The sequence below is a fragment of the Myripristis murdjan genome, chromosome 3 (genome assembly GCF_902150065.1).
Source record: "Myripristis murdjan chromosome 3, fMyrMur1.1, whole genome shotgun sequence".
In the NCBI taxonomy this organism is placed as follows: domain Eukaryota; kingdom Metazoa; phylum Chordata; class Actinopteri; order Holocentriformes; family Holocentridae; genus Myripristis; species Myripristis murdjan.
The window spans coordinates 10,215,851-10,233,029 of NC_043982.1; the positions used below are offsets into that span (position 1 = coordinate 10,215,851).

Consider the following 17,179-nt stretch of genomic DNA (forward strand, 5'->3'; position numbering starts at 1 on the left):
AAATCTGTTGGAAAAAACAGACTGCACATTTAATTTGGAAGCAGTTTTAATAAATACATATAGTCATATGAGTTGTTTGAGATTAATATAATTGTTACATCTGAAACAAAAGTTTTTTAGAGCATGAAGAAATAAAATCAACATACACAAGAAAAAGAAATACATTATGATCTCATGCTAGACAAGGAAACTGCACTCAGACAGAAGAGCCATACCCTGTCATCTCACATCTCTCGCCACTTCAGGAATATCAGTACACTTTGTGCTTGCTCGTCAGGGACAGTCAGTCGGTCAGTCTGTAAATGATCAGGCGGACACAGTCATGTAAGTGAATCAGGTCAATTTCTGATGCCTTCCATTTCTATCAGTGCACTGCGAAACCTTGACAGCAATATTAACCCAGATCTAAATCAATCTGATAGTGGAAAAACTACAAGATTAAACTTGTAGCCTCAAGTTTCTGGAAACACTTACTCTAGGATGGCATCCAAGGAAGATACCAAATCAGCCTCAAAATGACAAAATAACTGTTACATTTCTCCTCTAAATAGTTTTGTGTTGGAGATACAGTATAATAATGTACATAGTGAAGAGTATTCAACAGAATAAAATGTACTAAATGTACTCCTTGTGGAGGCAGGGAAGTTTTACTGAAACAGATCATCAGGCTTGTTTAGTCACTGGTTGGACTGAGCCAGAGAGACATGTTCTCAGTATCAAACTCAAAGTCTGCTTCAAAGCGTATGTGTTCTGCTTCAACAACTTAAAATGGTTGCATATTATCAAACTGCATCACATTGCAGATTTTCATAAAGAACGTGGTTAATATGATCAAGCACAAACTAAATTCCCTCCTTGATTAGGGAGCATTAAAAATCAGCTTCACCACTCGGCAGCCTCCTACATCCCCTTTTAAGAGCACATTAAAACATATCAGAAGGCTATAAAGAATACTCCTGAATCAAATGGTTCATCATCATAAACATGGGGATACTATGATGGCTGCTACAATCAAAAGAAAAAAAAAGAAGAAGAATTTGGTCACTTTACAGATAAACACCTTGCCCTCCTATATGTACATGTTGAATGTGCAATATCAGCAATAGTAGGTATGTACATGCCATCTTTTAACCCTGGTGTATTCACAGTACAAGAAAGCTGAAGATCAGTTCTGCAAAAAGGCCGTCCACACTGAGTGCAACAGAAAAAAGAGAGTACAGAGCATCTGAACCAGCTGTCAGTCCTACAACACAACTATCAAAGGTAAATAAGTCAGTAATAGGAACATTGGTTTAGTCTCACAAAGTCTCTAGATGATCAGTAATACGAATAGACAGCATGTTTAACAGCTATGGGATCCTCTAGTAGCTGAAGCATTGCACGGCGCCTGCTGCGCCGCTCCAATCTGAGACAGACTGGATCTCATATCCACTTTGCTCAAGTACACCCTTGCGTGCGCACTCACACACATACACCGCGAACCCTGCAACCTTGTTCAACAGGTCCTCAGAGCTGCTGTAGCCTTGAGCGTCGCTGCACTGCTGTAGTGTCCTCTTGTGTCCTGCAGCTCCATCACAGCGTCGAGTAAAACAGGATGTAGGCAGCTGAGGACTTGACGGAGGAGGTGGACATTTCAGACACCTCGTGGTCATCGAACTTGAACCAGCGCTGTTTGGGGTAATTCTTACAGTAGGCTGTGTAGTGGCCTCCGTCCAAACCCCCGTAGTGGTTCTGGTAGTGGAGAAGAAGAGGGACAGCTGGATATGAGCTACTGGATGATGACTACCAGGGACGGAACGATTACAACAAACCCCAGTAAAATATAAAATGGTTAGGTACACCATTTCACATTTTAACTATCACAAAAACATTTTTGATTAGCATCTTGTTTTTGGCACGTTGTCTGGCTTCAACCAATCAGCTCTCCTTAACCCTGTTGTGTTGCTCTCATATGCACAATGCACATTTGATTTGTTTATTTACGGCTGTGTTCTTTTAAACCTGCACTCAGGGAACTTTGATAATGTGTTTATAGCTGTCTTATCTGCTATGCGCACAAGGTCCACATCTCTCAGGGCCAAGGTGCTAATCATTCATAATGCAACTGATATGCTTGTGTGGTGTATTTCATATTAGGTGGTTCATTATTATAATGCTACAGTTTGTAGCGCTGGTAATTTCAGTGATTTACAGAAGACAGTTTACAGAAAACAGTGAGATAATTTCAGTGTAGATTAGTAATCATCTAATTTTTTTTTTTTTTTTTTGGGATATTTTAGCAATATTGCAATAATACTGAAAAGCATAAAACATTTGTTAATATTAACTGTAAATTTTCCTATCATTTTTTCCCATTTCTAAATCAGTACACTTAGTCATTACTAGCTGTTAATGAGCCCTGCACAGAGTGACTGCTGACAAACAAATTTTTCAAACATGGACGCACCATGTGCTGGGAACAATTTTTGCATTTCTGATTTTCTTTCAGCAGCCTGAGCAGAATATACTCCCCCTGTAATGAAGAATCACTGAAGTGATAACACGAGGCTTTTGACTCTGACCAGGCTGTTACTACATTTATTAGTGGACTATTGGAATCCATGTACATGTAGTCACTGATAAAGCTTTATACAAACACCCAGCCAATCAATTTACATTGCTAGTTGATGTTGCTGTCCTTATTTTGGTGCTTCATTATCAGACAACTCACTACATTATTACTTACAGAAACTCCATAAAGGCTGTATCTCTTGAGGCTCTGCTTGGGTCCGATGACATACTGGGCCAGGTCCAGACTGTCTAGAGGGAAATCTACAGACGTCTGCAGTTTCTGCTTCCATCGGCCCTCGTAGGAGAAGCTGCACAGATGACACACAGAGGAACACACACACATAACATAAATAAATAAAAACAGAGTCAACAGTCAGCACAACAAGTCATGCAACAAGAGGTGAAACTCAATCAAAGCTCCATCTGGGGAAACTACAAGTAGTTTTCTGAACGACAGTAATATGTTGCTGCTGATCAGCAGGCCGTGATGAGGTTGTCACAACACTTGGATGGCTTCTCAATCTATCCAGTTTTATATGTAAGTAAACATGTTACTACAAACCGTTTTAGGTGGACCAGGAGAAGGGGAGGGACCTTCCAGATCTCAAGTTTCTTGGTGGAGTCTCGGTGGGCTTTGCAGTGCCGGCAGAACACCTTGTTGTTGTCGGTGAGCCTCTCTTCCTTAGAGAACAGCTTCAGACAGTCCTGTCACCCAGGAGCAAATGTTCAATTGACTTGAGTCCCACAAAGCATAAAACTGTTGCAGGGTCTACAGATGTAAATCAGTTTCTTTCTGTTGTGATTACAGTTTTTCTTACACAAAGAAACTCCAGAAAAATTGAGATGAGCAAACCAACACAGAAACACAAATTATGGTTTATAAGCTATTACAAGTAGCTGTAGTTTAAAAATTAAAAATTGTGTCAAATGAAAATAATAATGCAAAAAATAAACATTCATATCGTATTTGTCAAATACAATGCAAAATGTAATACAACAATGAAAAATGCTTTTTTGCTTTGTTTCTTTAAACATATTATTCGGCCCTACTAGCCCTAGACAGTAATGGTTTGATGTAAACAGTAATTCAAATTATCTCTGAGATAGTTATAAAGGGGTGCAGGACATCTCTATGTTCTAAATCACGTAAATTATTTTTCTGAACACTACAAGAAATTTGAAGAGACTGACAGAGAATGTGGTTTTGTTTTCAAACAGCTTTTAATGGCCGCTTGCTCTGGTAACAGATATGGCCCTATTTTGGTTTGCCTGACAAACTGATATGCTATCAGAAACCCTGGCACTAATTGTGATACTGGTGGCGTGACTGACCTGCAGGGAGCACTTGCTGGTGGAGGCAAGGGGCAGCGACAGGTACATGAAGGTCTCGAAGGTGCGTGACTTGCGATGGCACGTCAGACACTGCACAGTGGACTTGAACTGTCCCTGGAACAGCGCTACGATTATGGACTCATTGAGCAGCTTGTGTTTGTTCCAGGCCAGGTCTGCTGCCTTCTGATCATCCAGATGGTCATTTTCCTCCTCCTTGTATCGCTTCCTGTTGTCCGCCTGACGCCAGAGATGAAAAAGCAGCATGTTGGTACACTGAAATACCTGTATCTTAGCAAAACCTGCCTCCATGATGCCACTAGTGGTCAGTCAGTGATATAGGTTAAACTATTTGATAAAATATTGCAGACTGAAAACATCTGGAACTTAAGGAGAACTAAAGATTGAATTGCCAGGCGCATCAAAAATCTACAGTAAAATGTTGCTATATTCCACACCAATCTAATGTCTCTCAGTTTCATTCTCATGCAGTTCAGCCATATCCAGCTCACTTCCAGCATGGTAGGAAGGAAGATACAAAAGACATATTAACACTTGCTAATTAATATCTCATTAATTAGTCTGGACTTGGTCAATCTATTAGTCTGGAGAGACAGAGTGAACTGAAACTGCCTGGTGGAAGAAGACAGGTCTGAACATCACACAACAAGGGATGTAATGAAATGGAAACGGTGGCATGAGAAATGCATGGGAAGGCCCCGTATCATTTCATCCCTTACACCCTATAGGGAACCACTTTATTTTAATTGAAAGATTGCAAAGTTTGAAAAGTAAATCAGATTGATGTACTACTTCGATATGGCACCAGGTGGAGACAGTTATCACAGCATTAATTTTTGCCCCAGCCTGGTCTTTTGACAAGCATCTTCATTGAAGACACTAGGAAAAATGTTGTTGGATGGTGTAGAGCAATGTAATCTTTTGTCCATTTTAAATAAACAACTAAACAAATAAATAAATTAAATAAATAAAGGAGATTAAACCATGTTATTTTTAGAAGAAACTATTCTCCTTTGGTCCCAATCCATTTGGTCCTTTCCCCCATTCAAATGAACATGAAGCCAGTACAGGAGAAGTCAGTCAGTACAGGCAATGAGGCATGTCTTGGGTCCACATGCACAAAGGTTCTGACGGAGCATCAGACCAGACAGATGCAGACACACCACACTCACACTGCTGCAGGAGGACCAAGGACACACAACTATTTACTTACTCTCTAATTTGTCATCAAAATGAAACCCAGTGAAAAAAGAAAGAAGGAAAATGATAAAATGGCTAAGTGTTGATTATTAAAGGCAAATGTGCAACAATATACAGGGGCAGTAGAAGGGAGATCACAGTATGATTTGGTTGAAAGATGTACATTACTCAGTATAACAAATATATTTAATCATTGGCTCAAGAACCATTTCAGTATAAAAACTTTTACTATTATTCACTTTCTTTCCCTGCTAGCACACAACCAGAGCATTTTACCTCTGCACTGACACTGTAAAACTGTTAAAATGCCAATCTAATGGCCATTTTCCTGTATCCCTATGCTTGTTTGTCCCCGAGCATGTGGCGTACCTTGTTGAGGTCCTCATGAAGGCCATCCATCAGGAACAACAGCAGCTCCTGGGAGTCCTGCTGCTCGTAGCCAGAGAACTGTTCGTTGATCTTCCCTATGGTGATCTTGAAGTCCCGCGGGCTGATGCATTTGTACAAACCCGCCCACAGGGCCTTCATGATCACACCAAACTCCTCTGCCACTTCTCCCTTGTGGCCCAGGATGTTGGCCCTGGCAGGGCAAGAGAAAAGGTACACGGATGTGACATATATATTAAGAAAGCTGCCTCATCTCCACACACGCACTTCCTGAAAGCGAAAAAGTCAGATTATCAGGCCCTGACCTGTTGATGTCCTCATGGTAGTAGTTCTTGTTGAAGTAGTCAGCCAAAGCAGGAGTGTTACACAGACACTGCAGGATGGAGTTCATGTAGCAGGTGTTGCCCAGGTTGCGCAGGCCTGTCAACGAGGCGCCCAGACCTCCAAAAATAGGGTTCAGGTTGCGGATTTTGGCAGCTGAAGGGCGAGCGATCTCCACTTTATTATAGATTTTAACACTGGCAGGTCTGGGGGATGGAGGGATACAGTTAGATAAAACATATTTAACTTATGAAGAAATATGACCCCAACTCATACTGCATTTTTGAGGCCAGTAGACTTCTGATATAATATACTTGCCAGTATTTTTATACATAAAAATACACTTGTAACAATGAATCATCAACTTTAGGAATAAAACAATTACAATAAAGATATCTACTGGAGGCTTGATATTTTGCAATTGAAAAGGGGACTTCTTAACACAATTTGCACCACTATCTGCTCAATTGTGATACAATGCTCTGCCAACTTGTGCTCTACAAAGTGGAGTCTGCTGGACAGACTGGTTAAGGAACAGTTTTTAAATTATTTGAAGTTTTTTTTTTCTGCAATATGTATGGTCTTTTTTTTTTGCATATCAGCCAAAAGATTTGCCAATACCAATATAAATCTGTGATGAGACAGCATCAACTGACAATATCGGTCAGCCTCTAATAGAAATGCGCTATGGAAGCATTTTGTATAGGATATGTAATGGGATGCGACATCTCTTGCATACTGATATTAAAAGTAGGGCACAGTGGCTGGTACATCCCACAATTCACCACTTTAGATGTGAACAAGGTTTTAAAATGACAGCTGGTGATCTGTCCAAGTCACAGATGGAGTAGACAAACTTGCCAGCAACAATCAAAATTTAACAGCACCAGAATCATAAGCCATCTGTGTGTGCCTTACTTGGTCTCTCTGTTGATGGTGGGTATGGTGGCCGTGGTGGGGGCGGTGGCCTTCTTCTGAGCCTCCTCTCTTAGGTCTTGACTGATATCAGGGGAGGAGTAGGAGCGTTTCAGTTTAGACTGCTCCCGGTCTCGGTCACGGTTGGGGTCCGGCTCATTTGGCCTTGACTGTTTCTGTTTGGCTGTTGGTGGCGTGGAGGGTGGAGTCTGGGGAACAGTGACCTCAGGAGGGTACAAGTGGACACGGTTTGTTGGGGAATGGTAATAACGGTAGGTGCCCGTCACTGTGTCGAGGAACTGGCAGAGACAAATTGGAGGAAAAGACACACACACAAATACACAAAAAAATAGTCAAATATAGCCAGAAACAATACAGAAGCAATTATGACAGACTTTAAAAAATCTAGCTATTTCACAGATGTTTTTATAGTTACTTTCATCTTGGCTAACTGTCAGACTAGCTGAGTCACTGCAGCTTTACACTGGCTCATAACGCTACAGGTGTATGTGTCTGGTACCTTCATCCAGCCATCTGGCAGGCCTGGCACACTCCTACCCATCTCCTCACTCCTTGCTCTGGTCAGGGGTTCTCTCTGTGGAAAAACACACACACCCACAACATGATTTATGAAGGGAACTGTGAGGGTAAAAAAAAAAACAGCACACTGGAACAACATGTAATAATACCCTGCACATCACCTGCGTATTTCTGTAAGCAAGTGTATACAAAAATGAGGTAATAGAAAACAATTTCTTTTCTAATCAGATTAGAGAAAACTGAATTATTTCTCAAAAAGTTGCTAAAAAAAAAAAAAAAAAAAAAAGGAGCATTTCCTGTGGTAACTGCCAAACACTTCTTTAAGTTTCGCAAAGAGAGGCATGCACTTAAGTTACATGTACAGTATATTTATGTTTCATTTGCTGAATTATGTAATTATTTCAGACGTCAGTTAGACAGTGCAATAAGTCATTTCTTTGTTCTTGGGGAACATGCTAATGGCCACTTTGTGGCAAACAATTTGTAATTAATCATTTTATGGTTTAGGTTGGAAGGACTTGGTAAGTGGCTTTAGTATTGTGGGTAAAAGCATGCCGTAATCAACACTGTTGGCTGAGTGTTGACATACCTCGGGTCTGTCATATTCACCAGGTGTTTTATCTTTTAAAAAAGTTGCCTTTTGGATTCCACTCTTTACTTCACTACCAGGCTTCATGGGAGCCTGAGGTAGAGGACAAAACAGATTAAAAACAAGTGTGTTATTTCTAGCCCAGATGCTCCTCTGGGCATTCTGGTATAGCTGTCTGGTATAGCAGTTTCATCCTCTGGACAACATGAATGTTGTCACCAAATTTCATGGCAATCCACTGAATAGATCTGGAGATATGCCGCTCTGGACGAAACTGCGGACCAACCAACATGGTGATGTAAAGCCCATCTGTCAGCTTATTAGAATTTGTCAGATTAATTACTTTAGATTGACTGAGTACATCATGAATGTAAAGAAAGTGGAGTGGGTAAATCAATCAGTGATCACTTCCAGCAAGTGTGTGTACTATTACTCCACAGAGCTGGGACCCTACACAATGCCCCCTTCCATAACCACATCAACTGAGGACAAACTAAGGCCTGATCTTAGATATGTGATTTGTGGCAGCCCTCCCCTTTTATAGTGGATGCTTCTGCTGTGATTTTGTAGCTGCAACACAAATTTCCCTCCCTGAACATTCAAATGTAATATGAAGTCCTCCATGGACACAATAACATGATGAAGCTTCAGTATTGTTTTGGTTTAAGACTGACCTTAATTTCACTGACAATGTGGTTGGGAGCAGGCGAGTCCAGAGATGCACTTTTTGAGGGTGTGTCAGAGTTCTGCTCTTTCCCCTTCTTCTCTTTCTCCTCCTCAACCCGGTTTTCCTTCTCTTCCTTTTCTTCTGCCTTCTGCCTTTCCAGTCTCTTTCTCTCCTGTCTTTTATCCTCCTCTTCCTTCTTCTTCTCCCTTTCCTCCTTTTCAAGCCTCTCTTTCATTTCCTTCTCCTGCTGTTCTTTCTCCTGCCTTTCCTCCTCTGCACGGCGCTCCTGAATGCGTTTCTCCTGCTCTTGCCTGGCCCTTTCCATCACTGCAGCCGCCTCCGAGTGTATCCGGCTTTGCTGCTCTTCAGACAAAGAGGTGCTGGAAGTGAAGGGTGGCTTGGCTGAGCGGTCAGGGATGACCGGGCCGTTCTGGGTCAGATCCTTGGCCGAGCCATTTTGGCTAGGCTTGGCCTCGTCCGATACTAGTACAGAGGGCTTCTTGGAACGGTCGACCTGGATGAGGAGGACAGGATAAAAAACATGAGGTAGAGAAATTTTAGTGATCAACTAAGATGTCCTAGTATCACTATATTCTTGTCATCATGACAGATTTGACAGATCTTCAGTTCAGTTACCTGTGGGATGGTCTTGGCTGTGGCAGCTGATTGGCTGGGTGTACCTGCTCCAGGGACTGTGTGACTGAGGTCCATCCCAGAGTTTGTGGCGCCTGTTTTTGGGGAATCTACAGTGTCTGGCAACACGTCAGCAACCAGGGAGGTTTCAGGGATGGAGTGCTCCCCGTTCACCTGCAGAGAGGCTGGTGGGACCTCAGGCTCAGGGTTGGTCTCAGGTTCTGGTGGAGGTGGGTTTGGAGGCTTTGGTTCCTCTAAAGATGGGTAGCTGAAGTTCACTGTTGAATGCATCAGAGTACATGAAGCATCTGAAAATATCATAGCTTAGCAACACAAGATGGAAAAATCAAGCGAGAATGAAATTATAATCACAAAACATCACATTGGTCATGTCACACTGGGAGAACTGTAAAGTCTGAACAGATTTTGTTTATCTCTCCACTTGTCTAAGACCAGAAACTTCCTCTCACATCAGATTTCTGTCAGATACTCTGAACACAGATTTCTGAGAGAGGCATGAGAAATAAATAGTTGGGCTCTATGTCTACCAGGAGCATCCCTTTACAAAGCTGGCCTCTTCTTGTTACTGGCTCCAGACAGTGCTGAGACCTTCCAGCTTGTTTTTGCATGCAAATTACTGAGCATGACACTGAAAATCACTTCATAATATACTATACTGAATGACAGAAGAAGAATAAGACTATCAAAATTAAGCATACTGACCTTTTACTATTAAAATATATATTTATTATATGATGTGTAAATTCATGCATTTTAATAAATATAATAATTAATAATGCTAATGGAGCAATGTTTGTTTTTATAACTATTTTAGGTTGGGAACCACATTCACATGATGCACTGTGTTTCTTTGCTGTACATCTACCCATCATGTTCACTTCCTTTGCTTCTAATAACATTTCAATGCTTACTTAAAAACAACGGAAACATATCCAGTGCTAATCCCAGCAGCTCAGCTAACGTTTGTCCCTCGAACACAGCGTGTGATAGATACTGAGAACTGGTGCTGTGAGATGAATGCAGTGCTGGCAGGATGGTGATACTCACACTGAGGGAAAGTGTTGATGATATTCTGTCGAGGGGGACGAACTTTAGCATTGGTTGTGTACATAGGGAAGAACAGGAGCCAGTTCTCATAGCCGCCCTCCAGAACCAGAGGCTCACTGCGCAGGATGGTGATGCTGTCCCACTGTGGAGAGTACAAATAGGTTCAAAAACAGTTCTTATTATACATCCTCACCGACACTTACACAGACAAAAGGTCATACATTTGTCCCTGAGGACTGTTACCTTATAGAGGGCGTCTTTGAGGCTCTGCAAGGTGGTGCCCAGTTTGAGGTCAGTGACAGAGCTGAACCAGTCCAGTAGGACTATGTAGTCCACAAAGCCCCGCCGCCTCCATTGTTCTTTGGACACATCTGGCAGCTTCGCCTCAATCTGATTCACAGTGATTCTGAAAATACAATTAGAATCCAGTTAACAACATCTCACTGAATGACGTTTTATCAGTTTAAAGCTTGAATAGGCAGCTTTTTGCCTTCATAACTCTGGCATACCAGCATTATACAGAGGGTCCGAGTCAAATAAATGCACTGAGAAAAATATCCAGATATCTTATTACCATGCAAATAGAAAGTTATTTGAATAATGAGAGATCTCCAACAGCAGTGATTAGTTTTAATTATGATTTCATTAACACAGAGATTATACATGGAGTTGTTTTGTTTTTGTTGTCAGCTGTCACATGTTCAAATCAAATCACCTGGTTTGAGGCCTAATGCCCAAAATCTTTTCCCTGCTGTCTTACCCTGGGCTGATGGCCTCCTCAGGCACACTAATGCAGGTCTGAGCTGGGACCTGAATATGGGAGTCCTCAAAGTCCGTCTGGCTGCGGGCATCCATGACAATGACTGTAATAGTCTGATCCTTCATCATATGGAACAGCTTCTCTGCTGTGATCCCTCCAGCAGGCTCTGCTGCTGCAAGAATTTTTCAACAAACCAAAGTTTGTATAGAATTTTGGAGTGACCACTAACCATAACTGGTCGCTGTGAAATTCTAAGGAAAAGTAAGACTTCAAGGACATCAGCCTTGATCATAAATATCACATTAGCAAATCTCTGCAATGATTTCTACAATGTCTTAAAACTACACATTTTTATGGTGCGATTATGGTTACCTTTTAGTGGTGCGTTCTTCATCTCATTCTGCTCCCCTTTCACCTGACATGCAGAGACACAAAACTAAAGATGAAACAAAAACCTTGTTGACAATACTGGTCTGACCTGCGCATGGCAACTGCCGAAATTTTATTGATATAAATGCCATCAATGATTGTGCTTATCAGTGTTTCCCCTAAGATTCTAGCTTTGGCGATTGTGTGATTAGAGCGGAGCCCCGCCCTGCCTTCTCACAAGACATCAGAGCGCATTCTGACCAGATAGGCCCTATACTGAAATTATATAAATTAGATTAATAACCAACCTGAACGTATTTAGTTTATTTGATAAAAACACGGTCTAGACATATTCTATAGAAATGTGACGTTAAATTATTTCTGTTGTGATTTTATTTTTTAAATTTGAAAATTAATTAAATTAAATTAAATTCATTTAGCGTGACTTTCAGGCAAGGTGGGAGGCTCCGTTGGCGAGGCACTGCGCCCTGCTGGCTTATTCTTTATCGATTCCAGATCAATTTTCTGAGTGGAAAAATAGTAGGCCTCCAAAGGTTTCCAGCATCAGTGCAACTAAAGATAAGCAGGCAGCGCCTCCACACTTTATACTTGGTTATTAATTATGGGCCCTTGCCAGGTTGAACCCTATCTATGATTGTGTTTACCCTTGCCAAAACATCCAGACTGGTTTACTGTGACTGTGAAATAATTTTGGTGTAATAACTTTCCCTCAACCAGTACAGCCAGTACACGTATACCAAGACAGGAAGCCATCTTAGTCTAAACTTCTTACCAAATACCACATGTACTTATGGTTTATTATTCCTTTACCAAGGCCAGATATTGATATTTGGAATTTGTACCCTCTTGCTGTCCTTTTTGTTAGCTTGTGCTGCTTTGGGAGAGGTTCGAACCCCATCTTTCTCAGTTATTTCCTCCCTCTTTTTCTTCTCTTCTTCTCTCTCCTTCTCCTCAAGTTTTTTCCGAACTTCAACTTCCTCATACCTGTTAGAAAATCAAACAAACTGAAAAATCAGCTGTATAAATCAGAAAAAAAAATTACAATGTCTTTTATATACAACTCAATAATAACACAAATTACAGTAAATATTGACTGCTTTTTTCATGCACTGTATTCACAATGTAGACAACCACAACCTCTAACCTGAGTTTAAGGCTTTCTGAGAGCTTCTCAGCTTCTTCAATGGCTTTCTTAAAGCTGGTTGGACCAAGCATAGACAGGAAATACTCCTTTGGAATAGACGATAATTCAGAAATGAGTCACTGTATTCTTGACACATTTCCATCAGTCAGCATTTCTTTTTTCTCCATAAACAGGAAGTATCACATTTTGTTCACATTAAAAAACAAAATTTCCTGTACTTTTAAATGTATTATTGTTAATTATACCTGTTGCTGCTTGAAGTCTGGTCTCTTCTTGATGAGATCATATACCGTTAGGTATTTCATGTACAGAACATAAGCCTTCTCTTCATCTCTGTCCAGACGACACTCTTCGGCCGCCTTGAATATTTTACAAGCGCTCTGAACATAACTGTGACATTAAGTGAGAGACAGAGGTTACCTTGATTTACTAACAATTAGTAACAAGTCTTACATGTATTCTAACAGTTCCTTTGACTAATCATATTATGATAAAATTACATTGTTTTTAAATTACAGAATCGATTTAAAGTAAAGCTACTGGTATCATAAGGACCTAGGTCATCATCAAGGGAGCTTAGGATCACTCCAAAGTAAGGCTAAATTTTGGTCAGGGAAAAACTTACAAACCATTTTCAAAGAGGTCCCTTGACCTCTGACCTCAGGACATCTGAATTCAAATGGGTTCAATGGTCTCCATGCCTTATGCTAATCCCATTCAGTTTGGGCCACAAACCATGCAGGTTTTGCTTGCAGTACAATTGTGTGATTTTGGCCTACTCTAAAATGATGAATTTCTGTATAATGGGATCTAAACAGTCTTGGATTAGTATATATTAGGTTTGACTGGAAATCTGAGACTCTTCTGGATTCAATGAGCCCAATTTGAATCATGTGTGATGATGTTAGCCTCCATAGTAACCATTTCATTGTAATGGACCATTTATCACTGTGTAATATGACCCAATGTGACCTCAAGGATAATAACAGCCTAATGAATCTTTACAATCACAAACTAGAGGATAATTCAAATAACAAAAATCACAATAAATCTTAATATTGAATAGCAATACTTGGGAGATAAACATAGCATCCCAGCCCTACTATCATTGGAGGATGATCATACTGACTTTTTGCCTGCCTAAATTCTGTTAAATGAAGTTCAGTTTCTTGATATTTACATTGCCTTTAGAGGATTATTATCACTTTTATGACTGCTCAAAGTAAACCTATGGCATGAGTGTATGAACATACCTTCTGGTGCTGATCTTGGCTGGCTTGATCTCAGCCTTTTTATTGAGGTCACCCAGAGATGTGGAGAGATACAGCTCCTTGACCCCAGTGGATACTGCAGGCATCGTCACGGGTGTGTTGTGTCACAGCTCACAAGCAGACATTCACTGCTCTGGACATTTCTGAAAAAAGCAGGTGGTGACAACAGACACAAAGCAAAACATGAATGCCTTTGACAAACCAAAGACCATGGCCTATTCCCATCCCAAAACCTGAAACACAGCTGGGGCACAGAGAAGTTAGACTGCTGGACCAGAGCAAAGCTTTAACGTTGGAGTAACATTTTATCAAGATAAATCATGTAAATTATCACACAAGCTATCATATAACTTTTCATACAGTTAATACATAACGAGATAACGGGGTAAAATTTGCCTGAAATAAGCTAACGCTAGGTTGAAGTAATGTTTGGATGTTAGTGTTAGCATGCTATGATAGCGCGTCAGCTAACAGCTAGCTAGCGCACAGTCTGTCAACAACCCGACACTTTCCTGGCAGCCTGTGAGCCTCCGCGTTGACACGGTACATGTTAGTAAATAAAACAAGCAACATGTTTACCAATGGGAACTAGCCAGTAAGACAATGTTTACGTTACTTAGTTAACGTTAATGTTGTCTTAGCGTCAGTTACCTCCCGACTTCATCTTGCTAGCCAGCTGCCCAGGTAGCTAAGTTATTTAGCGAGCTGCGATGCGAGCTCGCGCAGGTTAGCTAACGCTAGCTACTTAGCAACAGTCCAGGAAGCCACGGCCTTAGTCACAGCCAGCAGTAACCGAACAGATGGCAGACATTCACTGGCTGACTCTTTCATTAGTCGACGTTAAATTCACAAAGTACCTTTTTCCTGCTGCGTCGCTTACTCTTGTTTTAGCTACTTTTTTTGACAGCTGATTCCTGATTCCGAGCTTTCCCGGAACCAATGGGAGAAGGCTTGTCCGATGATGTCATCACATGACGGTTCCGGGATGGGATTTGTCTTTTCGATTATTTATTTATTTATTTATTTATTTATTTATTTATGTATTATTTATTTATTATTTATTATTTATTTATTTATCTTATTTATTTACTACCATCATTTTATTGTAATTGCATGACACTGAGTATTACTCTATATTTTTGTCTGTTTGTTTTTGTTGTTGTTGTTGTTGTTGTTGTTTGTTTGTTTCTATCCAAACGTGTTTGTATTAATCTGAATTGTCAATAAAGATTGGTGGAAAAAAAATTGTCTTTTCGATCCCTCTCCTATCTAACACAACATGGCACTTAAAGCGGCCAGGACACCGTCTGTGGGCCTTTACAGTGTTGGTGTGTCAGAGAGGATTCCTGATCTGCGCACGCTGGGTCACACTCGCGGTGTTTACAGTTAATGTAGCGGCTCTGCTCTGAACAACACACACTGGCTAGACTGGGCCTGCGTGACAGCCACAGCGCAGCTTTTGTGACTGTCTTGTTGTGTCATGTGTTATTACTGTGTTGTGGCAATGCCCTCTATGGACTGCAATAGGCATCATACACTGACCACAATGACCAGTGCCTATTTCACACAAAACGAAACAACGATGCGGTCCTACTATTTTTCCTACTGCAGCTTGCCGTCCACAGGGGAGGAGCTCCTACCGAAGATCGTATATCCTGAAGAAGACACGCCACTCACTAGTTAAAAAAAAATAAAATCCAACCAATCCCGCCTGCGTGTGTTTCTAGCACAGGGGTCACCAATCATGTGCCATGGAGGGCCGAGAGGCTGCAGGTTTTCATTCCAACCAAGACCTCCACCAGGTGATTTCACTGATCACCTCACCTTGTATCAGAAAGGAGGAGCTAATCAGTGAAATCACCTGGTGGAGGTCTTGGTTGGAATGAAAACCTGCAGCCTCTTGGCCCTCCATGGCACATGATTGGTGACCCCTGTTCTAGCAGATGGCACGAGAACAGTTAATGTGAATTTTGGTCAGCATTCAGAAATACAGGCTACTGTATAATATCCAATTGAAGACATAAAAATGCAAACAAATATTTCTGTGTGCCATCCACATATGCTTCCTTTCTTCTTAAAGAAAATTTCAACACATTGTGAAACAATACAAAAATGGAGCAACTGGGGGTAAATAGGCTCCAACACAAAATACATAATATCTAATAGTATATGTCCTATTTATTAAAAGACAGTGTGCAGTATCAAATAACATGGATTCATTATTAATATATGTGGGTGGCAGGGGGCATGAGAGGGTCTGATGAATTCTTTAATGAAGTTAATCATTCTTGTTTTTGATTAGATAGATGGATCATTTGTTGACAATTTCTGAGGAAGTAACTAAGTGTCAGAAATGCTGCTCAAGTAGCCTGCAGCAATAACACTGAAACCCCGCAGTGCTGCAGCTGTGTAGGTGACCCTGTCCTTTGACCTCCCTGTGGAGGGGGGCAGCAGCACTTTGTGTAGTGACACAACTCAGCCAGGAAAAACCGGATCTGAAATCTGTTTTGTAGACAGGTCAAATGTAGGCTGGTTGATGCAGTTGTGAGCAGTGTTGGGACCAATTACTCACAAAAGTAATAAGTTACAATTACTAATTACTTCTGTAAAAAAGTAATTTTGATTACTACTCAATTACTTCTTCAGAAGAGTAATTCAATTACTCGGGATTCGGGAAAGTAATTTTTATGATTACTTTTTTCTTTTCTTAAATCCTTTTATTAATGCACATATTTTTGCATTACTGTTGCAGTGTGGACATTGCTGTCAAATTTCATCTATCATTGTCAGTGTTCGGCACGTTACTTTGAAAAAGTAATTCATTATAGTTTAAAGTAGTGATGACAGCTTGTCCAGGTGGGGAATTGAGCCCCCGGGTCTTCTGTATGGTAAGCGGAGATACTATCCGCCCTGCCGTCAGGAAACACATACGTTCTTTGTAATTTGTGCTCATTCCCCATGCATGTTGATAAGTTACGAAAAACTGCAAAGTCCGACCGGTTTGAAAATTGACACACCGCTTTTCCTCCACAAGACGCACATTTTTTTGAATAGGATAATAACATAATAATAACTATTAGTAGTAAGTAACGGCTAGTAAAGGCGCATTTTATTGTCAGTAACGGTAACGGCGTTACAACGGGGGAAACAGTAATTTCTTTGATTACTCGTTACTGATTAAAGTAACGCTGTTAGTAACGCCGTTTCTTTGTAACGCCGTTACTCCCATCACTGGTTGTGAGGCTGTAATATGAAAAACTGATAGCGATAGACCTCATTTGTGTTTGTTTCCGTTCTTGACAAAATGAAATGACAGTGATTATCCTTATCAAAGCGTAATTGTTTTGGCTGAAAAGGCAGTTCCATATAAGTTAATCTGTGAAATTTCATCATG

The 17,179-nt window shown here is 40.8% G+C and overlaps 1 protein-coding gene across 5 annotated transcripts; it reads right to left on the minus strand.

Annotated features, from left to right (window-relative positions):
• Window positions 1–28: 28 nt before the first annotated feature.
• Window positions 29–14,778, minus strand: usp8 (ubiquitin specific peptidase 8). Of its 5 annotated transcripts, none has more exons than XM_030075826.1 (20): window positions 14,643–14,778; window positions 13,768–13,928; window positions 12,760–12,904; window positions 12,515–12,600; window positions 12,213–12,354; window positions 11,353–11,395; window positions 10,981–11,152; window positions 10,464–10,626; window positions 10,221–10,362; window positions 9,156–9,430; window positions 8,527–9,033; window positions 7,853–7,945; window positions 7,244–7,318; window positions 6,727–7,022; window positions 5,793–6,014; window positions 5,470–5,680; window positions 3,883–4,119; window positions 3,113–3,255; window positions 2,726–2,858; window positions 29–1,731 (listed from the first exon to the last, which is right to left on the minus strand). In XM_030075826.1, exons 2-20 carry the CDS (start codon window positions 13,869–13,871, stop codon window positions 1,573–1,575), a joined length of 3,348 nt encoding a protein of 1,115 aa, XP_029931686.1. In that variant the 5' UTR covers window positions 13,872–13,928; window positions 14,643–14,778; the 3' UTR covers window positions 29–1,572. The 5 variants fall into 5 exon arrangements, with proteins under 5 accessions (XP_029931686.1, XP_029931669.1, XP_029931677.1 ...); XM_030075809.1 differs by having other exon boundaries at window positions 9,156–9,475; XM_030075817.1 differs by lacking the exon at window positions 14,643–14,778 and adding an exon at window positions 14,437–14,619 and having other exon boundaries at window positions 9,156–9,475.
• Window positions 14,779–17,179: the final 2,401 nt, after the last annotated feature.